Here is a 25,871-nt window from a genome sequence, read left to right as displayed (position 1 = left end):
CTTCCAGGCAATAATAGCAGTATGCTGTTCCAGTCTGTCGCTGGTGGAATTCGCCACAAGTGTATTCATGCTTCAGGTTCTGATCTTCATTTTGAGGGTTGGTGATACCAGTGAATGAAATATTTTTGTGTGCGGTGGCTGTCACATTTAAAAACACAACATCCATTGCACCCCCTGCATTAAGCCCCTCCATTATTTCATCAAATCTGAGTCCTTAGGGATTTGTGAGAAGGAATTTCCATTCAGATATGGAAGACTGTTACATGTTTGCAAGCTGCTGCTCCAAATCTTGCAATAAATTGTTTTCTTATTTCTTACTACTTGTGTGATATGATGCAATAGAAGGTAGTCATACTACTACTGGAAGTTAGATGTCAAAGACTGCAGAGTAATTGAAGATCATTAGCATAGACTCTGAGCTTTATTGCAATTACACATCATGATGATGTGACATTCAGTACAACGTCAGTATGAGGTTGGTTTACTGGGAGTCAGACAGAAGTCTTGAACAAAATGTTATGAAGGCATCATGAAAACCAATGATGCATTCTAGGATTCTTCTGATAATGGTAAAATCAACATAACATAAAATCTAAATTGCACATTAAATTGCAGGTGCAATAAAGATAGATATCATTGGTTAAATGGGTAGCTCATGGAATTAATTTCGATCACAAAGTCCTTCAAATCTCAGAACTATCTCCAGTAGAATTTCAGCTCATTTTCTTCGATGATTCAGTTTCTGATACTTATCTCACAGAATCTCTCAACCAGCCTGAGTTCCACAGTTCTGTGGAAGGGTCACCAGACCTGAAACGTTAACTCTGTATTTTCCTTCACAGATGCTGCCAGACCTGCTGAGGTTTTCCAGCAACTTTTGTTTTTGTTCCCGAGTTCCACAGGCACAGTCTTCACCAAAATGATGCATTTCTGCAGAATCTCCAGAAGTACCTTTATTGAAGCACTCTCTGGCAGCCTTGAACAACAAGGTATTGCCAGTGTGGGTCAATCAGAAAGGGTTGAAATATTGAGAGTGACCTTACTGTTTTCCTTCATTACTGTTCCTAGGTACAGCATTGGTATCAGGTGCTGAAATGTGCTTTCTCAAATGCTCCTTTTGAGATCATCTTGAGTGTTACAACATGATTATCAGGGCTAATTTCTGTTTCTCTGGTACCAGCTTTTGATTCTCACTAACTGATCAATAAGGGGATGTTGTCCCATTGTAATAATAAAATGGAGACAAGACAATGGGCGCAAGTTGACACAAGTTTTTGTTTCAAAATAATTGACACACACTTCTACGGCCAAAAAACCATTGCCATAAGCTAGTGAGGTAACAGCTAATTTATTTGCATTGTGTATGCAGAAAGTGGGAACTTGTTACCTAGGCAATTACAACCCTCTTTACTGTATTTTAGGTCTTAATCTCAGATTGGAATTTAACAATGACAGTGTTTATCACAGCAGACTCCACTTCATTTTTTTCCCAAGTATAATAGCTCCCTAACTTGTGTAGACTTGAACTAGGATTCCACATTCACTTGCAAAGAATTCATTACCTTAAGTCGTCAGAGCCCACTTGGGAAAGTGCACTGCTACTCAAGACCCACTACTCTCGGGGTCATCACAGTAGTTAAAGAATTAATCAAAGTCCCCAGATTCACCTGTCTGATGGACTTAGGTTAACAGAAAACACTGGCCAGATTTCTGTACTTAACAAAATATCTATTATTTATTGCAAATAGATCAGTTCTAACCACAGGAATACAAAGTATGGACTTGTAAGTCTGCTAGCTTGATCTTTATCCTTTCCCAAATCTCTACACTCAAATGCAGACAGACACAGACAATTTGGCTAGAGGAAAAATACTGGGGATATACAGTTCAAGAGCACCAGTTCACAGGGTTGAATGAGATGTTCCTTTCGTTTCTGCGAAGTCCTTCTGATCTCCAATTTCCTTATTTCAAGATCCTTTCAGTGCTTTGCTGGAGACACCGGTTGGTTGATTTATTAATTGTTCAATCTTTCAGTCTCTAGTTAAAGGCAACAGCTTATGACACGTGATGAGAGAGAATACCTAGCTATCTTCCAGTTGTCGGTTACTTCACTGCAAAGAGAAAGAAAAAGAAAGATGTTATTTCTTGCAGCCCAGAGACATTTTGCTTTTTTCTTGTTTGCATTCACTCTGTCAACTTTTCCACAAGCTAATCAGAGAGCTGTTGTAATGCTAATTATTCCTGGCCTTCAGAACTAGTCGCAATTGAAAATCCAATCAGCAATGTCTTTGGCCAAGCTTGGTCTGCACACACAGTCAAGGTGTTATTGGGTCTAAAACATTTTTGAACAAAGCAACAGTGTAAACACAACTCATAATGTGTTTCAGAAACTTGTTTTTAGAAGTGCAGCAACTCAGTCTTTGGTTTAAGTGGTCCTTTTCCCAATTTGGTCTCCGATCCAAAATAAATAAAAATTAAAAACGCAATCTTTATGCAGTAATTTAAAGTTTTCTTGGATCCCAGTTAGCTGACTATTCCTTTGTTGAAAACTTTAAAGTGTTCTCTCCCCTTTGTATGCTCCTTCTTCCACTCCATCTCTCTTGCAGTGCTCCCCAATTCTCCTTCCCTCTCCCCAGTATTCTCAGTGCAACTCCTCCTATCTTCCCCTTGCTGATGCCCTGACATGAGATCCAGCAGATGGAACTCCCAATCTGACTAAAGACCATTCTTTGATCAGAAAAAAGTTGACCCTTTAAAAATTCCCCACACAAGCCAAGGGTGGTTTGAGGTCACCTGTACTGCCCCTTCCCTCTACTGCATCTGTCCCACATCCCACTGCTCTCAGACATTAGCTCTTGGACCTTGGTTCTCCATCTTTGGCTTCCCACTCGTGGTGATTCCATCACTGCTGGCACCTCCTTACCAAGCTGCATACTGTTCCTCCAATCAAAGGCTGTTTCTCTACTCTTTCTGCTGGTAGACCCATCCCTGCAGCATGGGGAGAATCAACCAATGATTGGCTGAGCACCTCCTCCACTTTTCCTTCCATTCTATTTGCATGAGTGACTTTTCTTTGATTGGCTACTCCCATGAGCAAATTTTCCCAAGTGATTTAGATGCTCATATGTATGATCCATCTGTCACTCTTCTGTACTTTTGGCATTGTTTTATGCTCATCCTTTTTCAGCTACCTCACTTGATGATCTGACCTTAGGTGACTCTGTGCCTTTTAACTAATCTCAATCAGCCTCAGATCCCAGAAATCCAAAGTTTCCATTTCATTTCCAGTTTAGGTGTTAACTTTAGATTAATTGGAAACCCAAATGCCTAGTTTCTTTATCAATGAGGATTAGACACCAAAAATGCAAACTTTGAGATCATTTATAATCACAGCCTTCTCAAGGGCAAATAGGGATGGACAATAAATACTAACCATGCCAGCAATGTTAATACCTTATGAATGCATTTTTTTCGAAAGAATAATTGAGCATTTTGGACAACATGGTCAGTATGAGGTTGAATTGAACTGTAGTATAACAGGAGTCAGCCTCTTTAGCAGAGGAAACAAATCGGAGGAAAAGAACCTTGTTGACTTTTATCAACATGATATAAACTATTGACTTCTACATTGTCATGAACACCAATTTGTTTAGGATCATTGTAACAGTTACTACTGACATTGGTGATGATAAACCTTAATTCTATTACAGACTGTTATAAACCCTAATCCTTCTCTTGACTACTATAATCTCTTGCTTTTCTGTTCCAGATCACTGTAAACTTTGCCTTCATTATTAACTGATATAAACTCTATTTTATAACTGGTTGCTATAAAATCTATTTCTGTTAGACTTGCTATAAACTCTACTTCTGTCACCAAATACAATAAATGCTATGTATGCCTGAAAAGCAATAAACTTTATGTTTGTCACGTTTCCATAAACTGTATTAATACAGCATACAGCATCTGTTATTGGCTTTAATCTTCCTTGCTCATACACCAGCTGAGAAGGCAGTAAGGAAAGCAACTTTAACTGTCTTTGAGAAAGATGAATCCTTCTGTTAGACTGACGTGTTTATTATACAAAAAAAATTAGATCCTCATAACCCCTGCTCAAGTATGATTTTCTTTGTTTTTTCTTTCTGACAGGAAATCTTAAAATTCAGAGAAGTTGCTTGCTTGCAGTATAACACTGTCATTGAAATAAAGTGATATGGATTGTAATGCAAATTTTTCCTATTTTGGCACATTGCACATACTTCACAAAGTGGGCTTAAATAAAATTCTGTCCTGTTGACTTTAAAAGTTTATAGGTACTGAACTTAATCGGGCTTCAGTTTATTGGCTGCTGTAACAGCATTCTGTTGGTATCTGCTGGAAGTAGTTATAGTGAATCCATACGCATTATCTCCCCAAGCCAGATTGAACAGTCAGTGCTTTGTTTGCAAGAATCACTGAGCATGTACTCATCTCTTTGCAAAATTGATCTGTATAGCAATTTATGCTGAGCCCTTTTCTCCTCAGTCAGGCACACATTGACATTTTCTGAAGACAAGGCAGTGACTTAGCTATATCTTTTCAAGAAGTAATACACTGTTGAACAATGCAAGGTACTTAAACTGCCTTCAGAATACCAATAGAAGAAAAATTTAACCCGAATGATTCAAGTGTCATAGATTAAAATAATTAAACTTTGACATACAAGGGGTTTAAAATATGCTATCTTCATGAATTTCTCCAATGAAATCCTGTTATTTTGTTACCATGATTTCACTGCAGTGAAGAAGTTAATTCTCTGTGTAGAAGACAGAGACACAGTGTGGAGGGGATAGTGCAAGACTCCATTATTGAGCTGAGCACAGCTGCAGTAGCCTTGAATAGTACCCAGTAAAGGCAGCATGAGAAAATAAGCACAAATATGCCAACAGCACGGCGTATTACAATTTCTAATACATTATATCTGGATCCTGGATAAGTGTCAAATCAGCGATTTGCCTCTGTATATCGCATATTTTCTTGTACAGGGTGCAGGTCAGCAGCGGAAGCAGTTATTTATGCAATGCAGCCTCAGCTGGCTTTAAGATGTTTTTTCAACCAATAGCAAGACACCATGCAAGCCAACTATGATAAGGTAGAATAAGAGAAACTGTTTCCTCCTTTGGGGTTTGGCCCTGCAACTTCAGCATTTTGGGGAGTGTATTCCAGATTATTTTTATAATTCATTCACAAGACGCGTGCTCCATTAGTTAAGCCAGAAGGTGGGGGTGATCTTCAGCCTTGAACTGCTGCAGTCCATGGGTGGGGTAGAGAATTTTAGGAACATCGACATCATAATTAAGAAGGGAATTCCAAGATGTTGACGCAGCAATGTTGAAGGAATGGTAATATATTTCCAGGTCAGGATGGCACGTGGCTTGGAGGAGAACTTGCTGATGATGGTGCTCCAATGTAGCTGCTGCTCACATTCAGTTAAATGGTAAAGGTTATGAGTTTGTAAATTGCTGTCGGAGGAGCCTTGGTGAGTTGATGCTTTGCAGATGGTACACACTGCTGTATATATGTATACAGATTCTTAAATCACATTGATCCTAACAGCTCCTAATCTCTTATCTGGAAGAAAATGTGGTAATTTATCGTTCTCTAAATGATCAATACCACCTTACCCTAATTTTCCCTACTTATGCATCCCTTTGTAACTTTATGAAATAACTCCACAGAAGCCGGTATCTCGTGACAAAGTCACCCTTTACTTACACATGGAGGGCCCTTTACACTGATCCAGCTCTCTCAGAGTGACCAGAATCTCTCTCACTCCTGTTTATAACTGTCAGCCGGGGCTCCTTGATTGGACCAGGTTAATAGCCCCAATCAGGGAACTCATATTCTATACGATCCACCTGACTGACCTTGTTACAATCATTGCACTTTCTCCTCTCTATTATACAGCTTCTTGACTTAAATAGCATGGATAACAGGCAGCATCAACCAGCAGTGGATCAGATAGGTTTGAAGCTCAATTATATGACTTTTCTAGCTTCATTTATATTCGATCAAAAAGTCCTCAGGCAGATTACTGGCAAATTGCACATCATCTTCTTGTAGCTATGCCTGTAAGTAGGGTGAGCATTTAGGCTCCACAATTAGGTTAAAGAAAATTAGTCTTAACTTTTTGATGACATCCTCTAGGAATCCCATTAATGACCACTAGTTAGGTACCAGGCAAAATTTTTTATCCTGAATTTAGTCAACCCAACGACAACTGTGTTTAATGTTTCTGGTTTACAGAATCAATCTACAATTAGGCTTTAGATCCTCAGTAACATAAGTACTAAATATTTGTTTTAGGTGCATTGGACATCAACCAAGTGACACCCACAAACTTAGCAGTGTGTGCAACTCTTGTGGAGATAGGTTGCAGGCTAATCTACTTTACATCTGAAAAAGAAACAAAAAGCATACCATTTCTTGACCTTAGTGTCAACTGCAAACTTGATTAAATATCTCTTCATAAAAATCATTCAAATGTATGTTGTGTAAAGCTCTGTCTTCAGTACTAATCTCTAGAGAATACCACTTGTCACATCCCATCAATCAGAGATTATTCTATTTATCGCTAGTCTGTCTGTTACTTTCCAATAAATTATGAATCTACTTCACAATTTTGCTTCCAGTTCTGTGTTCTTTCAATTTTGTCAATGTTCTCATTACCTCAGAACCATAGCAGATGCCTCGAAACATTAACTAGATAAGTCAGACAAGATCTATCCAAAAGAGTTCATGCTGACTCTGTTTGTAGTGGGACATAACTATCAAAGTGATAAGTTACTTTATCTTAGAAACATGGAAAAATTTATGATACAAAAATAGGATGTTTGGTTGAAAAAGATCCATCGAGTTTAATCCTATCTTCCAGGTCTTATGGATGTGGATGATGTATTCCAGTAATTTTCCCAAAATTAGTATTAAATTGACCATTACATGGTTGCATCAATGGAGAGAAAAACAGAACTAGAATTTCAGGGTGATAACCTTCAGCAGAACAGATAGTGATTGCCACTGAGAGCTGTGGAGGCCAAGTCAATGAGTGTATTTAAGACAGAGATTTCAGGTTCTTGATTAGTAAAGGGAACAAGGAGAACCAGAACAAAGCAGGAGAATGGGTTTGAGAAACAGGTCGATCATGATTGAATGGCGGAGCAGACAGGTTAGGCCGACTGGCCTAATTCTGCACCTATATCCTATGGTCTTATGACCTTATGGCTTTTTATTGGCTTCAAGAATAGAAATAAGAAGTAGTATATGCCTTAGGTGGATAGAAACAACTGGGTTTACATTTCTGTGCTTATTGTGTAGTTAATAATCATGTGGAGTGGATTGCCGGTTCAATATGAAAGTGGCCTGATTTTCACTTCCATATATTTTGATGGTTTTGGATGTATTTTACAATGACAAGGTGATTCACTCTGCCAGATTACTACTGACATAATGAGGATATAACTTTAGTCATTGTTTCTGATTTATTCTTGAAAAGAATTGGGAATTTCTTCTGGTCTCCCCTGTCCAAAATTTATCCTTTAATTAACAGCACCAGGAAGGGTCAAATAACTGCCCATTTCTCCCAGGTTTTTGGGACTTTGCTGTCTGCATATTGGTTACCACATTCACCTGTATGACAGCAATGACCACATTCTGTTCGTAATTAATTAATTGTAAATTACTTTGCAACATCCTATGGGTATGCAATGTGCTATGTACATCTAATCTTTTATCTTCAAATTAATAAAAGAAATTACTTGCATTTCTGTATTACCTTTTGGTGATGGAAAGAAAAATCTTCAGTGAAATCTCCCCTTTTCAGCAATATTCCAGGTCTTTACCACCAAGAGACTGTTTATTGCATTTTGTGACCTTAGGATGGTCCACTGGGATTGGAAAGTTAATGAAGTACATTTGAAGTGTGGTCACTGCTGTAAACTAGAGAAAAGCAGTAGCCAATTTACACACGTCATCCCAAAGAATAACATTGATATATGACATCTTGAGCTGGTGTTGGTGATGTTTTGGTGGTGCCAGTTATGGGAGATAAATGCAGGGGAGAATACTTAGAGAAATTTCCCTTACTTCTTTAAAGCCTCCCCTTTTATCTGACATGCCCATTTTGGCTTAACATCCCATCTGTAAAAGGCAGCACTTCAGCAGTACTGCACCCTTTAGTACTGTACTCAAGCATTTGTCTCGAGAATGTATAAACCAACCTCTGGAGAGGACATTAAACCTACAGACTTTGGATTCTGAGGTGGGGCAGGGAGGAGGCGATGAGAATTTTAGTACTGAGCCAAGGCTGACATCATTTCATTCAAAACCAATCTAAATTAATATGTTTAAACTCTAGAATCATCAATCAGTAAGGATGAACCAAATAGTTAATAAAGAATGTTAAAAGAAATAAAAATGACATAATGCGTTTCACCTCAAATCTATTTTAATGAATATGTTACACTAAATTAAGTCTGTTTTTATCTCTAAATTTATTGTTATTCCTTGTCCAGGTACTCTATATATGTAAAGCTAACCATTGCAAAGATTCACATTGTTATATGTTTCTAAATTTGAATTAGGAGCAATTTTATTGATCCCCTGTGGGCAGTTTGCTGGAAGGTATGAGTTGGTGCAAGGGTGACATTCCCCATTTGGCCTTCCTGCTCACTCCTGATTGTGTGCAATATTAAATGAGAGGACAAGACTGAGGGTGGAATGCAGGGCCAGTGGGGAATCCCTGCAGCTCACTCTACTCTGTTGACCCTGTTGACTCAAGCAGTTGGCACCTGAAAGGATTAATTGGTTTCTCAAAACAAGTTCTGTCCATGAGGATATAAAAATCTGCCTCTGGGACAATTGTTGAGCAATGTCCATTGTTGGCTTGTTGTGTGTACTGGAACATTTCAGTGGTCGTGATGTGGACTTACTGTTAGGTTGAGTCTGATGTCCTATGAGACATAATCATGTATTTTAGTTGTACAGTAACTAGCAACTATGTAGTAAATCTTTACTGTTCATTAAGCCTATCTTCTATCACTGAGCCTTTCCTCTGTTGAAGAATTTATGTGGGCATCTTTCCTCATCAGTAACTTTTAGACTGATACCAACAAGAAGGATTGGTGATTGCAAATCTACCCAAGGCACCAGAGGGTTCAGATGAATGCCCATGACACTATTATGGGCACCACCCTCAAATGCCCCCTTTGTATATTTGGCAACCCCTCCCCTACGAGGTTCCAAGGTTTGCGTCTCTCAGGTGCTCCCGACCACCTCCCCTCCCACATCGCCTGCTTTCTCAATTAAGGCACCCACCTGCCCCCCAGGGATTAACCTCCCCTTGCTGCTGTGAGGTGCCCCTGTATTTAGCTGGTCCTGGACTCCAAGACTTAGAAGACAGGCACTGCCTGTTGCCACCCCACTCCAGTCCTTGTCACTGCTGCCATTTTGAGACGACAAGTGCTGGCCTCTCTAGGAGGAATTTTGAGCGACTGTGGAGCTGCTGTATTCAGGGGACAAGAGCAAAGCCTGCCATCTGAAATGTTCCTGCCCATGAAAACAAAATGAATTGCAGTCGCTCATGTGTATGTGGTGTTTACAATGCTCCAATCCACTCTCCTATATAGCTCTGAGGTGAAAAGTTTGAAAGAATCTGCCACAGAACATTTCCCAAGCTCATCACTGAATTTCCATTTCCTTTCCAGTGTGTAGCTCCACTTGTGGTTTGAAATCCATTCCTTTGGTTTTCTATTTGTGTTCCGTGAACCATGAAAACTGCTGTCAGCTGTAGAAAAGGAACACTTTGTGAAGAAGTTGTGATTGTTTGTGTGCTGGTATTAACCTGACCATCCTTTCAGGCTTTTTTTTTACAGCCATCAGCTGCTGTAGGTCTCAACGTTTCAAAGAAAATGCAATTTGAAAGGTATCTTACTCAATTCCTTTGTTGCCTTCTTTTCCCAGGACCACTGCAGAAAGTTTTATTTCCCAGTCAGAAAAATCATTCATCCGTGTTCTTTTTTCTCTCTCCTCCATGCACGTCTCTTATGCTTCATTGCAGAAATCCAAAATATCAACCTACGAAAAGATGTGGGCCTTCATGAGCAGCAGACAACAGACCGCGCTTGTCAAAAATAATGAAGAAGGAATCCAGCGTGTCTTAACCACAGATTATGCCTTGCTAATGGAGTCAACGACCATTGAGTTTGTCACGCAGAGAAACTGCAACTTGACACAGATCGGAGGCCTCATAGATTCCAAAGCTTACGGAGTTGGCACTCCCATGGGTATGTAATAAAGCTGACATGGCCTCTGGCAATTAATCAGACACCCAGTAAAATTAAAACTGACCTTCCACTGAATGTCATTAGCTATTTGTACAAACATTATTTACCATAAGCTTTTCTTAATGCTGTAATACGTCAAGAAGGAACTAAGACCATGTTTCTGCAGGAAGGCTTTATAATAAAAAATCTTTTTATTAATTTTGCACTCAAAAAAACATACACATAATTTAACCTGGTAACTGATGAATTTTCTCTGCACATTGTGTCCTTTCTTTTACCTAATGAATACAAAAATGTGTGGTGTAATAAACATCAGAAAATTTTACTGATGTATATTTTTGCAGGTTGGGAATATGTCACACACTACGGGCTGTCTTGCAACTGCTTCTTAAATATTGTCAGAGTTAATAGATACCACCTAGAAATTAGTTTGAAATCAAATTTATGATATTCTTCAAAATCATCTGTTTTTTATATTGAGGAAACAGGCCATTCATGTAACTTAAAGTTAGGCCAATGTATCTATTCTGGTCTAGGAACTGGATGGCACTGTTTCTGAGTAGGTGGGAGGTCATGATTTGCAACCAGCCTGCTCCCATTCAGATTGAGATGGGCAACATGCAAACTTGGTACAGAAATCCCTTCTGGATGATGGTAATTTTGGCACACTGTATCTTCAACTCCGAACAGCCTGGAACCTCAGCATGCAGCAACATTTGGCAATGTTGTTTGTAGACTTGGTGGTAGGAGCCAACTTGGTCTTCTTAAAGGCAAGCTGTACCTTAAAGATAAGCTGCACAAAAATATGACTGCTAATGTAAATTGTTCAAATGTTAACAGGAAGTCAAAGGGAGAGTTCCATAGTGAAGGATGTAGCTCTAAAGACAGGAGGATAATGCCACGAATTTATTTGGGGTGCTCTTTTGCTTACCTAATGGAATACCTCAACACAATAATTCAATTATTTGAGATAAAGTTCCATTTGAGGAATGCTTCCACTGCCTCTGTGCTCCAAGGCAGCTTGTCTTCACATCTAGCCTTGAATGAGTCATAATTTCTGCCCATTAAAATTGGGAGAACTTCCCTCAGTTTCTTTGACCTATGCCAGATACTCCATTACCTTGCTGCTGACCCTCTTTCAGGCCAATGGCCCAGGCTATGTCTCTGATTTTTGAACCTGATTTTCACTCTTTCCTTTTTTCTAATATGGTTCACCTCTGTCCCTACCTTAGCCAATAAGACATCAAAATACTCATTTATTCATTTGTCACATCCATGTTCAACTGCTGTATTCTCAATTTCCTTTGGTTGGCCTTCATACCTCCATTCTCCATAACTTCAGCAATTCATCATTCAGAACACCCATCATCTGTGTGCTCACTGACCTATGTTAGTTGCTTGTGCTCCAGTGCTTCAATTTTAAATCCATATTGTTGTGCTTGAATACTCCACACATTGGCCCTTCATGTTCCTAAAATCTTCCTTCAGTGCTATCACACTGTGAGAACATTCCGTTTCTTTGACTCAATCTTGTTGTGCATCAAAATCTTCATTTACCTCACTACTTGATGACCGTGCCTCCATTCCCTTTGGCTGTACATTCTGCAATTGCCTCTCTTCACCTCTGCTCAGTTAGATCCTCCGAAAATACTCAACTGAGCTTTTGGACAAGTCTCCTCAGATCTGTTTTTTTTTTGTTGATTACATTGTTCTCATTATACGTCTATGTAGATTCTTTGAATACTTTTTCTACCAGTAAGTGATAAACCAATATTCACATTGGAATTAGGCAACAAAAGAATTTCGGGGATTTATGTACTTTATATTATAGTACAACCATCAGTTTCCACTTGTCCATTATGGACCCTTTCCCTGTGTGGAATCCAAACCCTAGGAGGGAGAATTAGGCTTGTCTTTAAAAAAATAAAGTCACCACTAAATTAACAAAATACTCAATCAGCAAATTATTAACACTAATATCTCAGTTTCTATTATATCATCCAGTTTAAACATGTTATGACACACCTCTAAAACAGATGTAAATTTGATATCCAGCCCTGAGGTAGGGACACTATCACTGTGCCACAACAGCCCTAAAACTCAACTCTTAAATACAGAAGTCCAATGAGCAACATCTGCTCTCAATAAACGTTGCAGCTGATCTGTTTGAGTCTGAGCAGGACATACTGACACTAAAATGTACTATAACTGCATGTTGAAATTGACCTCTGTGTCAATGAGACTCAGACAGTAGAGACAAGGACTGAGATATGGAGACAGTAAAGGGGGCAAGCTAGAGTCTCAGAAATATGACGAGGTGCAGGAGAATAGAATTCTTAACTTTGCGAGACCACTTCAGAGATATACGAGGGGCGGGGGGAGACAGCAGCGAAATAACTTATCAGATGTGTAGATAGGAAGGTAATATAGTTTATTGTGTTTAGGTTCATACCAAATTCTTTTTAAAAAGTGATCTAACTTTGCAGTTATCCTTTTCTATTTCTCTTCCCCTTGATCGGGTTTGAAGTCTTCACTCATGTTGCTGTCAAACCAGCTACAAACAAAGCACTAAAATGAAACAATGAGCTATGGATGCTAGAGAATTGAAACAAACAAAAACAGGAATTGCTGGAGAAACTTAGCAGGTCTGGCAGTATCTGTGGTGAGAGAACAGAGTTAACATTTTGAATGCTGTGACCTTTCTTTGGAAGCAGAAAGGAAAAGGTGGTATTTATGCTGATGACTGGGGTGTGGTGGGGAAGGGATCATTGGTGGTGGCAGGAAACGGAGTGAGTGGATTGGTGGAGAGGGAGCTCAGATAGAAAGAGAAAAAAAGGCCGGGTGGGGAGCAGGCAGACAAAGCGATTCTTCATGGTAAACCAGGGAAGAATAGGAGCTGGTAGGTGATAATGAAATGTCGCAAAATGGGTTTTCTGTGCTGAAAGCAACCCATTTCATGACAGGACCGGGGTTGTGGGGGTAGGTAATAGATAGGGAAGGAGATGTTCATGCCATGAAATTGTTAAATTCAATGTTGCGTTCTGAAGCCTTTAAAGAAATGGGTTGCTCTTAGCACAGTCAACCCATTTTCAACTACTCATGGTCCATTATCACCTATCTGGCTTTGCTTCTTCCCTGGCTTGCTATCAATAATCCCTTTGGCTGTTTACCCCCACTTTTCTCTTTCTCACACTGGGCTCCATCTCCACCTATCTGCTCACTCCTTCTCCAACTCCCCATCATCATAAATACCAAAATTTTCTCACAGCTTCTGGTTCTGTAGAAGGGTCACTGGACCTGAAATGTTAACACTGTTTTCTCTCCACAGATGCTGCCAGATCTGCGAGTTTCTCCAAAAACCTAGGCCTAGAGTTTCACCCCAGAGGTGGGTGCTTAGAGCCTGGAGATTTTAGGGCTTGCCACACACAGCTTTGGAAAAAAGTGGCCTGAATTGTGAAACCTTCATTCTGGAGATAAGGTGTAGGGTATTTATGGAACAGAGTTGGCTTGCCACTCTGGATGCAGTTCAAAGATGTTCACATAAGCTGCTGAATACTACCCACCACCTTTCATCCTTATCCATGACATTGTATTCAGTATCTAGCGTAAGCAGATCTCATTGCCTGCTGCAATGAAATAACATAAATTTCTAAATACTTGTTACAGCCTTCACATTTAAAAAATCCTTATTCAGAAAAAAATCTATTAAATGTATTTAATTTATTCAAGGATTTAATCCCACATAAAAACAAACATTTGCATTCTTAACTGTACATCAAACATAGCTGTTGTGGTAAGATGGACCCGTCCCTTTCCCATCTATTGACTAACCATGGATCGAAGTAATTTAAAAGAAAGGTATTTTAAACCATGCATTCTTCCTATGAGTGCTATAACTGTTCAGATCAGGATATGGCAGATTTTCTCATAAATTTTTTATTAAAAAAAGACATATTTTCAGTATCCAGCACCCAAATCTATTTGCAACCTCATTTACTTACCAATTTATTTAGGTAAACACATTCAAGAAGATATTGGGATTCCACAAAGGAAGTGTGCACCTAGATCTTAAAATTCGCTGTCACACTTGCTTCTCCCGAGATTAAGCCCTGAAACATTGCAAGCTGCTATTCCTTTTCAATCCACTGAATAATTAGAGTCTGGAGATTTATGAAGATAAATTTGCAGTTATTTATTGCTTGCAGTAACAGGCTTTGCTTGCTCATACTCGTTGATATGCAGTTGAACCCCTGCATTGAAACCTGCTCTGTTTACTTTAGGTAGATAAAGGCCAACTCGGCTTGTCTGTGTGTTTATGGTTCTTAGGCAAGGTCCTGTTCTTTCTTTGCTGCAAAATGTGCATTCTTAAATGTCCTTAATCAGTGACCTAGTTTCTGACATGTTACTAGAGTGTCTACTCATAAATGGTATGTGATAACTTGGTCATTGTCAAACAATGGCATCTGAATTTCTCTTGTACATCCACAATTGTGATAGAAAAAAGTATTTTCACATCCATTAAAAAAAAAATCCAATTCAAAGCTAAAATATCTGCAGGTAGCATTATGGACCACCTTCATTACTTAGAGAGAGCAGCAATTATTTCATAGGAAAGCTGTTAACATTTTAATAACTTCTCAAAGCTATTGTTCATATTTTGATGACTAATCCAGGAAAGAAGCTTAGTTTGAGGGATTTATTCAGTTATATAACAGGAAAGAAAAGAAAATATGACTTTCAACTCCATTCTGTTTCAAAGAAAAGTGTCCATTATTAACTCTGTTTTAAGGTGAAGTGTCCATCTTGAATACATACTTCAAGAGTCTATCTTGCATGAGTGTGACACAAGTAGTCTTCTAGTGCTTCTTGGGGCTGTCAAACTGTGAACTTACTCAACACTGAGTTCAAATGGTCTAGCTGAATTCTTGCCCCCATTACTCCCGTTGGCACAAACAGGACGTGTTAGAAATGGAAGCTGTACTTCAGGTCCTGGTTCTGATTTGGATATGCTACAATCTCCATGAAAATCTAAGCATCATGTCAACTTTGGCTAATCTTAGCCTCAATCAGAAGAGGGTGGGTTAATCAGAAACCTAGTTCCTCTCCAGAAGCAAGTATATTTGCTGGTACTTTTCAATTGCAGAATTAAGCATGAGCTTTGAAAACATGCCCAAGTTATTCTCATGCCTTCTTCATTTAACCTGTAGCTCATTCTGACAATGATGATTGTTGAGATTCAGGAAAAACCATTAGTCACTTGCTCAGTTCACAACCACCTTCTCAAGGGCAACTAGGTCTAAGTAATAACTGTTCGACCAGCCAATTAATCCTATATGAATTAAATGAAGGAATTTAAACAAAAAATGTTTTTCATTTCTCATTAAATTGCATAGCAATTTGGGCAGTGTATAGAAGAAAATTCCAGCACACATAGATATATTAATATAGATAAATATATAGGAGGGATTTTAAATTAAATTAAATTTTGTAGATCTCTTTATGTTCACATGTACCGTTCTATAATGAGAGAAGGCATGAAAATACCATTGAAATGAAGCCATCCTATCATTCCTACAGTTGCTGGAAGGATTCTATTAAAGATAAGGCACTGTCATTTCTGCATTTTACTTTGTGAGCCTTCTGCCTCAGTGGCATCATCAAGTATAATTTTTTGCAAAGAAGTGAATGCAGAGTATCTGAGTTATAAAACTGAGAACTACCAAGTTGTGTGTTTTCTTGAATTTAACTCAATTTCAAAGAATTTCCTTCTTTGTGAGAAGGAGCTACAGATTAAATAAAGAAATGACCCCATCTCTGAGACAAAGAGAAGCTCTCTGTCATTTTCAGGATTAAATATATATACAAAAGACAACTCGGCAAGTTACCCAACAAGCTGAACTGAACGGTGAAAGATGCTCTACTGCATTGCAGAGATGCTGATTGTGTTGTGCACATTAGAGATTAATCATACTTAAACCCATAAGATACACAGAACCTGACGAAGACTGTAGATAAACTTCTTTTTCTGACTTGCCAAAGAAAAACAAAACTGGTCTGAGTTGAGGAAGGGAGAGAGAGAATCCTTTAATTGTGTAAGAGATATTATATATCAGTGATTGTTGAACAAGATACTGGCTCAGTACTAAAGACTTCTTCATATGACTGTAGGGCTTAAATTCCTGTACTTGCTGCAATAGTTCTTGAGGATAGTGTCAGTCGAACCATAAAGGACAGTGTCCAGGCAATCATTTAAAAAAAATAGTATGATTCATCTTTGATTCAATATTCACCACCACTAATGCGTCACAGACTGCAGCACTGATCAAGTGTTCAAAGAAGTGTTCACGTAGTGAAATATTACAAATTTCTCACTGTATCAAGAACCTTTATTCTGTACTTTTAACCTGGCCAGCTCAATGCTGTTGATGGAACTAAGAGACATTATTTTATTAGACTCCCTAACTCTCACTGACTCGTGCTGCTGTCAAGAACATGCGGTCATGAATTATTTATCCTCTATATAAAGGTTACACTCCAAACTATAATTCATCAAAACAAGATGCTCATATTATTTATCGGTATTTGCAGGAACAAAGGGCTGCAAAATAACATGACTATCCCATTATAACATTTAATGATATGTAGCACAATATTGAACTAACAGTAATTTAGTCTCTCAGATTGTGATAGCTGATGGCTACAGACAACTGCCAATTGAGAGAGTTCAAGCCTTCACTCGATTTGTTGAAGTCAAAGTAATGTCAAAATATTGTCGCTGATGTTGACTCAGAGGTCGGTAAGTGGTTGGGTGGGACAATTATGCAATCAGGCTAAGACCCTGTTGAATTTAGAAGCAGGGCCTAGTCATACTTCACCTCTGCCTCCAAAGCCGCAATCAGCCAGAGTAAAAGACCAACTGGATGGTAAACAGAGAGGATTTTGCCACCAGACTGCAGCCAAGGAGTGAAGAGGAGGAAAGCAGAGGTTGTGAGATGGGAGAAGAGTAGAGACAAGAGGAGGGATTTGAGGTGTGGATTGGGAGCTCAAAGCCCAGAAAAGAAGGAGATTGCAAGGTCAGTGAAGGTGATCGGGAATGTTGCGAGGGGAGGTGGGGAATCAGAATAGCTAAGGGAAATATCAAAATGGTCAGTATGGGAAACAGAAAGGCTCAGGCAGGGAGCTGGAAGCGTTGGGAAGAAATTGGAAGGATCGGGGATGTTTGATCACGGGGTTCGGGGATGGGTAAATGAAGCAAGCAAACTGCATTCAGCAGGTAAATTAAAGGCACTTACCTCTTGCAGTCCATCTTCCATTAGCTGTAGAAAACCTAGCTAGCTAACTTCAATTTATAAATTTGGTAAATTTATTAACAGGCGACCCCATTGGAACTTTTTCTTTGCTTGTTCATGGATGTGGACATTGCTCACTACCACTAAATCCCAAATGGCAGTTAAGAGTCAACCATATTGCTGTGTGCCTGGAGTCACATGTAGGATAGAGGTTCCCTTCACTAAAGGACAGTACAGAATCAGATGGTTCTTTCCAACAATCAGCAATGGTTTCATGGTCATCATTAGACTCTTAACTCCAGATTTTTGTTGGATTCAAATTCCACCACATGCTATGGCAGGAATGAAATTCTGGTCCCCGGAGCATTGACCAGCTCTCTAGATTAATAGTCTAGCGATAGTACCACTCACTCATCGCCTCCCTGACTAGGTAACCAGACTGTTTCCTGTAAGCAGGTTGGCTGCCCACTCCCAATGCCACCTCCATTAAGCGTGAAAGAAGGCAGCCTGGTGTCAAGGTCCAGATTTTTAACATTTTTTTTAAAATCCCAGCTGTTTTTGTGAGTTAGGGCTCCTTTGTTAAGTTCTACATCTGTAACAGTAAGCTCTTTCATCTTGTTGTCACCAAGAGGTGTGTACACAGTGCAGCCAGTGAGCTGTGAATTAATAACGTTCATGTAGCCCCTTCTCAATCTGTCTGAACATAGAACATAGAACGTAGAACAGTACAGCACAGTACAGGCCCTGCGGCTCATGATCTTGTGCCGACCTATTATCCTACTAAGATCAATCTACCCTGCATACCCTACATTTTACTATCCTCCATGTGCCTATTCCAAGAGTCACTTAAATGTCTCTAAAGTATCTGACTCCACTACTACTGCCGGCAGTGCATTCCACATGCCCATCACTCTCTGTGTGAAGAAACTACCTCTGACATCTTCCCTATACCTTCCTCCAATCACCTTAAAATTATGCCCCCTCGTAATAGTCATTTCCCCCACCCTGGGAAAAAGTCTCTGACCATCCACGCTGTCTATGCCTCTCATCGTCTTGTACACCTCTATCAAGTCACCTCTCATCCTTCTTCGCTCCAATGAAAAAACACCCTAGCTCCCTCAACCTTTCCTCATAAAACCTGCCGTCCAGTCCAGGCAGCATCCTGGTTAATCTCCTCTGCACCCTCTCTAAAGCTTCCACATCCTTCCTGTAATGAGGTGACCAGAACTGAACACAATATTCCAAGTGTGGTCTAATCAGAGTTTTATAGAGCTGCAGCATAACCTCACAGGTCTTAAACTCAATTCCCCTGCCAATGAAAGCCAACACACCACACACCTTCTTTACAGCCCTATCAACTTGAGTAGCAACTTTGAGGGATCTATGGACGTGGACCCCAAGATCCCTCTGTTTCTCCACACTGCCGAGAATCCTGCCATTAACCCTGTATTCTGCATTCAAATTCAACCTCAGTCCACCTCTGATGAAGCGTCGGTGTTCTGTCCTGCTTGCTATTTATGTGTTTCAGTTTGCTGGGGTGGGTGGCATTTGTTTACAAATTCAGAAGTGATGCCAACCGCTCAGCAAACCGAGACACATAAATAGCAAGCAGGGCAGAACACTGACGCTTCATCAGAGGTGCACTGATGATGTTACCTAGCATGGTGATGAAGTGTCTGCGAACAAACTTATCAGGTCAGTGAGCACATCAACAACCCGAGTTACAAATCTTCTCAAAAACCTTGAATTATTAACAAAAAATTACAGATGCCCAGATTAAAACAAATATGGAAACAACAAAGAATATTTATAAAGAATCATCCCCAAGAAATCTATGTGGTATTGTTATGATCACAGCTGATGTAATTACTGAACAAGTCAAATCTCAGAATGAAACCTGGCTGACAGATCATAATTTGATTTGATTTGGTGATATTGAGGTGGTTCTTACAGGAAGATAAGACATGTTGCAGATTTTGTTTTAACAATAAAACATGAGTATTTTGCAAAGAAATGAAGAAAGAATAGAATGAATCATTCTATTTACTTATAGGACAAATTTAAAGAGTTTTAAACAAGTAATAAAAATAATTTCTTTAATGCTAAAATACTCCTTTATAAATACCTTAAAAAGAACCCTTCTACAGCACGTAACATCAACTCTGTCCAAAAGGCATATTGTCTGCATGCCTAAATGAGTGCTGTCTTCTAACTCACAATGGTAAGCGATCAGTAGGAGGGGAGCGGAAATGCTACCAGGACACCTTGAAAACTTATCTACCCCACTGATAAGCAGAAGTCACTTGCCTTAGAATGCACAAACCGGAGACGAATCAACCACAAAGGCACCAACCACTTTAAACAGCACCGAGTGGAGCATCTGGAGGTCAAACACCAACAGCTGAAAGAGTGTGTAGAATCCAGTGCATCCCACCCACCAACCTCCTCAAACAGCACCTCCCCCATCTGTGGCAGAGTCTGCAGCTCCAGGATTGGAACATTCAGCTAATGCAGAAATACCACCTCCCCCCCACACCCCCGACCCTGAAGTGCAAGCAAGTCATTTTCCATCCTGAGAATAATAGTAAGATTCTGTATCAAGTTGGTGCTATGCTCCTTGACTGTAGGTTGACTCTCACACTTGCCAATAAATCGAGCATTTTATTAAACAAACCATTTGCTTTCTTCCGTAGGCTGCCTCACTGAAATGGTCTTAGGACTCCGTTACCGTAAAACACATGTAAAGCTTTTCCATTTGGCATCTCTTGTATCCTGGTCTCTTGTCCTGTCAGTACACCACCTGTGCCCAGTGTCCCACCACGCCCAGATCACATCTTTACGCCATTCTCCAAATAATGTGCAGTTTTGGTATCTGAACTAATGGCTGCTATTGCTAAATTAAATGATGGTGCATGTTCTTCATTGCTGTCTTTTTGCTGCTTGAGCCGTTTGCACTCATCGGGTGACTGAAATAAGAATGGTACAAGGGTAAGGCCACAGTGGGGAGCAGTGAATTAAGAGGCACGTGCTTAAATCATCTGAACTTGTAAATGGGAAGAGACTGTGGGATGAGGAGGATGTGAGATCTGAGAAGAATGGTTAGGTATGAGGTTACCATCATTTTCAATGTTTACAGCCTTTTTGTTGGCTGTGCCTTCAGCAGTTGGAGTCTCAATAATGGCAAGTGTTGTCACTTTCATGGGAGTCAGGACATGTGGTTATGCCTGTCCTGCTCCTGCTGCCTCTATGTGTGTGCCAACTTAATCTAGAAGAGAGAGGCAAATATATCTGTGAGTACAATCCAATTTATTTGAGCTATGTGGTTGTCATGGTTGAATAGTTAGCACACAAGCTGTACATAGAGCTATAAGACTTACATCAACTGTATAAGTGAAAGAGGAAGCATATAAATATTATTAGTTGTCAGTCCTGATTGATAGGAATTATTTGTTGATGAGTAAAGGCGTGAAATGAATTGAAGGGTGTCTAAAACAAGTGGTATAGTTGGTAGAATAAAACATTTGAAGATACATTCACTGATTTTGTCCATTTGTGTAACACTACTAGTCTTTTTGAGGCACTTCAACCAACATCCTCCAAGTTTGACTCCCATAGATATCTGCCCCCATTGTTTCCTTGAGTGTGTTTTGGCCCCTAGTGGATAAAAGATAACTCTCCTCCTTTATCTGTTCCTGAGGCCTGTGAAGATTTTAAAGCCAGTGTGGTCCCATGTACCTCTTCTCTGTTTTTTCCCATGTTAGATTCGGTTCTTCCATAACTACCACATCATGGTCCAATGTGGTGTAAGGTGTATGATTTATAGACACATTGTAATATTATTTATTTTAGAGTTTGGAATTTGAACTAGGGGCATGTAAGAGGGGTTTTAATGATTATTTTGTCAATATATCTGGAGCATGCCATTTTTAAAAAAAGGTATGAGAGAAAGAGTTCCTGGAGTGATAATAAGAATTTGTTTACATTGTGAGAATTTTACAGTCAGACCAAGTAAACATATAAAAGCAGTAGCTTGCTTTCAGTTTAGACAAATGATGAATTGGTTTTTTTTTGCTTAGGGGAAACCCAATAGCTTGGAAAGCTTTTCTTTTCAGTTTGCAGAAGCCCAGGTTAGAGCTAGATGTATTAGATTTTGATTTGAATGTTATGGACCAGAAGTGCTGTTTGGAACCCTGAAAGATTATTTGAAGCTGAGAAGATTTAAGCTCTGTGTGTGAATAATCAAGAAACAAGATATTAAATTGTCAGACTGTAAGATGAGGGAAACAAATAAGCCATGTCTATACAAGTGATAGAGAAGGGAATTCTCTCTGATGCTTAAGTACTGTAAGTGATAGTGTTGGGTTAGATGGGATTGAACTGTGTTGTGTGCTTTGAAATCTTTCAAATTCTGTTATGTGTAAATAATTTGGGTCATTCAATTTCATCTCAATTTATTTTGCATAATAAACTACTGCTCCTTTGTTGTTAAATCCAAAATCTGCAGCAATGTGTATTTGTCTGTCGGGGAAAGACTACCCTTGTTAAATAGAATAAAACAGATATGATCTATCAAGCCAGATTTCAGTCTCGGATTTGACTAGTCCAGTAGCAACGTCAGTTAGGATCATAACACCAGGTGCAACACACCTCCCTTTAGATGGTACAGACTAGCTGTGTTGGTGCTGTGCACTCACAATACTGTCTCCGCTGAAATCAATCAAAACAGCAGACAGCTGTGTTGGAGTCAATGAATATGAGTGAATCACAGAGGAACTATTCATTCCCTGACCAATTTGCAAATGACGCACCCACAACATAACTAGAGTTAATCCTAAATGGCTATGTTTCACAACAATGCTGAATTTTCAATGCTATTGGAACCTGAATCAATAATGTTAATACAGCCAAATCTGAAGACTTGATCCAATTTGACACTAGAGTGAAAAGTAGTCAGACCCCCTGGTGGAAATCATTTAGCTTAATTTTTGAGAGTTAGTTTGAGTCTTGATGACCAAATTATATTCTGCAAATCTAACACAGTAAAAAGCTGGAAAAAGTTTTCACTGGTACTTAGCATGTACTATGAATACTATGTTGAAAATGAACAAGTGTTGACGGGGAAAGAGAAGCATTAAGTATTCCTGGTGTTATTGTATCTGTCAGTATTCCTGGAAACTGTGTGAAAATCTGGTGCAGAAGACCTTTATGCATTAAAACTGTTCCATCACATCATTGTGAAGATCTGCAGCTCCAGACAGGAGAAAGATGGTTGTGGTGGTCTTCTTGAGACAATTCACTCTGAATTTGCAGGTTTACTGCCATTATACAATTTAATTTTGAATAAAGCTCTGAGCAATCAAGCTGACAATCCTCACTCAATGAGTACTATCAACTGATCATCTATAATGGCTGTCTGTGAGATCCTAAAGTGAGAAAAATGGCTGCCATATTTGCTGACATAACAGCTTTTCACACTTCAAAGTAACTTATTGTATTATCAAGCTCTGAAAGACAAGATAATGTCCTTATTTTGTTTTCCTTTTCAGCTTGTTTGTTGAGGTGATTAGATGTTTAATTGCTTTTCTTGGTTGCTTAGTGACGAAGTAATGACTCCTTTAATTGTTGTGACATGCTGCAGTGTTGATCTTAAGGAGGTGAACACAAGCTATACGCAATGCTCTGTGATTCAGTTACTCAGCTTTTTGACAAGGGTTTGTGCAGACTGGTCTAACACGTGGGCTTTGATTTTGTTTAATTTCCAGAAGGCATTTGTATTATGGTTCTTTTTGTAATAGAACATAGAACAGTGCAGCACATGAACAGGCCCTTTGACCCATCATGTCTGCACCAGGCATGATGCCATTCCAAACTAATCCCAAGTGCCTATACTTAGTCTATATCTCTCGATTCTCTGCCTGTTTATGTTTAAATGCCCCTTAAACGCTGCTATCCTATCTGCTCTAGCACATCTCCTTTAAACTTTTCCTCTCTCACTTTAAACCTTCGTTCCCTAGTATTTAACTTTTCCACCCTGGGAAAAAGACTCCAACTGTCCACCCTATCCATGTCTCTCATAATTTTATATATTTCTGTCAGTTCACAACTCAGCCTCTGACGCTCTCACGTAAACATAGAGTTAGGGATGTCTAATTTGTCCAACCTCTCATTAAAGCTAATACACTTCAATCGAAGCAACACCTGGTAACCCTCTTTTATGTCCTCTCCAAAACCTCCAGAACTGCAAACATTCCTCCAAATGTCACCTAACGAATGTTTTCTACAGCTGCAACATGAATTGCTCACTTTTGTACTCAATGCCCTGACTGATAAAGGCAACCACTGTATCCAATTGTGCTGCCACTTCAGGGAGCTATGGACTTGGACCCTGAGATCCCACTTTATATTAATGCTCCTAAGGAATTTGCCATTTACCGTATACTTCCCTTTTGCATTTGACCACCAAAAATGCATCGTCTTGCACTTTTCCTGATTCAACTTCATCTGCCATTTCTCTACCCAACTTTCCAAATGATCTTTACCCTGCTGTATCCTTTGACAACTTTACTCACTATCCATAACTCGACCAATTTTCGTGTGATCTGCAAGCTACTAATGAGACTACCGACATTTTCATCCAAATCATTTATATATATGTATATAATATATGAACATATGAACAGAAATCCTTGTGGAACACCACTGGTCACAGACCTCCAGTCAGAAAAACATCCCGCCACAACTACCCTCTGTTTATTTTCATAGATACTGGACAATGATTTTTGGTGAAGTTGGGTTCATCACAGTTCTTCTGGTTTAGCCTAACTATTTCACTCCATGCTGTGCCTGCCTATTGAATCATATTTGCATTTCAGTTTCAACACTTGATCAACCTGCTTCATCTCCTGCATATCATTGTTTCTCAACCTTGAAGAATCATTTTGGCATAACTTTGAAGAGAACAACAGGCCACCAAACTTGTATCACAGCATCAGAGTGCAAAATGACTCCATGGACAGGAATAGCCCATGTTCCATCTTTAGTGTGTTCAGTGTAAAACAACATCTTTTGGAACAGTTGTGGAGATATTGCGACTTTACCATTCAGAGGTTGGAAGGTGCAAATGGCCTGCACTGTTGCTCCTGATCACTGTTACAGGCCTCTACTGAAAGCATACATGTGTAACAGGAAGATGAAATTTCTCAAGCTCATTTTAATTTTAAAGCAAAACTTGATGCCTGTGAAAAGAAGGCAATTTACTTTGAAATGCAAACATAAAATGCTGGAAAACAAACCTCGGTAGATTAGGTAGTATCTGTATGGAAAGAGAAACTGAGTTAACATTTCAAGTTTGTGAACTTTGATCAGAATTGGGGAAAGTTAGAGATGTACGTGATAGGTTTTGAGCAGTTAGTACTGCAATAAGGACAAATAGAAAGTCTGTGATAGGGTGGAATGGAGGAGAGATTGACTGACTGAAAAGTAAGACTTTGCAGGACAAAAGGCATGGTGCTGGGATAAGAAAATAATCAGAGGATGGGCCTGTAGAACCACTGTGCAGCTAACTGAAAGAATAAAACTGAAACAAAGAAAAAAAATGAAATCATGAACTTAAGGTCTGAAATTGTTAAACTCAATGATTCAATCCAGAGGGCTGCAAGTTGCCTTGCTGAAATGTGAGGTTCCATTCCTGAAGATTACATTGAGCCTTGCTGGCTCAAACTACTTTCAATGGACATTCTTTTTTCACAAAAATACATTAAAAGGAATTTTGCACCTTCAGCTGAAATTAGAGTTGGATGTAGCCATACGATGACCATAGACAAATGTGTAATAATTTATCAGTCTGAGTATAGCAATTTAGAGATGATTCTTTAACATCAGCAGACGCTATACTAATATTGTAGCTAGGCAACAGTCTTGATTCAGACTAGGCAAATCAATCTTCAAGATGGAGTTTGTAAACTAGTAGGAGCTGGTGTATGCAAAGCTGTGACAATAAAAAATGTAAATGTAATTCTTTATTATCAGAGGTGTCAACCCATTTCAGATAAATAAGTTAATCTCTACGTTGAAATAATGGTTAGAGTGTTGGCATATTTACACATCCAGTACTCGTTTGTTATTATTGCAAATGATCATTTCTAGATGATGACTTTCAATTTTGCTGCAGGTTTTCAAAAGGAATAAGTTGCAAAATCATTTCACACACTTTCATGAGACAACAAGGTGCAGGGCTGGATGAACACAGCAGGCCAAGCAGCA

At 39.2% G+C, this 25,871-nt stretch overlaps 1 protein-coding gene across 1 annotated transcript in view; it reads left to right on the top strand.

Annotated features, from left to right (window-relative positions):
- The window catches only part of LOC109911859 (glutamate receptor ionotropic, kainate 2), a 392,551-nt gene that overhangs the window by 356,051 nt on the left and 10,629 nt on the right, over window positions 1–25,871 (top strand). The window contains exon 14 of the mRNA XM_048596706.1: window positions 10,095–10,320. Coding sequence (XP_048452663.1) covers window positions 10,095–10,320 — 226 coding nt within the window. The remainder of the gene's footprint in view (window positions 1–10,094; window positions 10,321–25,871) is intronic.

This window comes from Rhincodon typus, chromosome 5, assembly GCF_021869965.1.
Source record: "Rhincodon typus isolate 14 chromosome 5, sRhiTyp1.1, whole genome shotgun sequence".
NCBI classification, from domain to species: Eukaryota; Metazoa; Chordata; class Chondrichthyes; order Orectolobiformes; family Rhincodontidae; genus Rhincodon; species Rhincodon typus.
The sequence above is the reverse complement of the archived record's forward strand: the minus strand, read 5'-3'. Positions and strand labels throughout refer to the sequence as shown.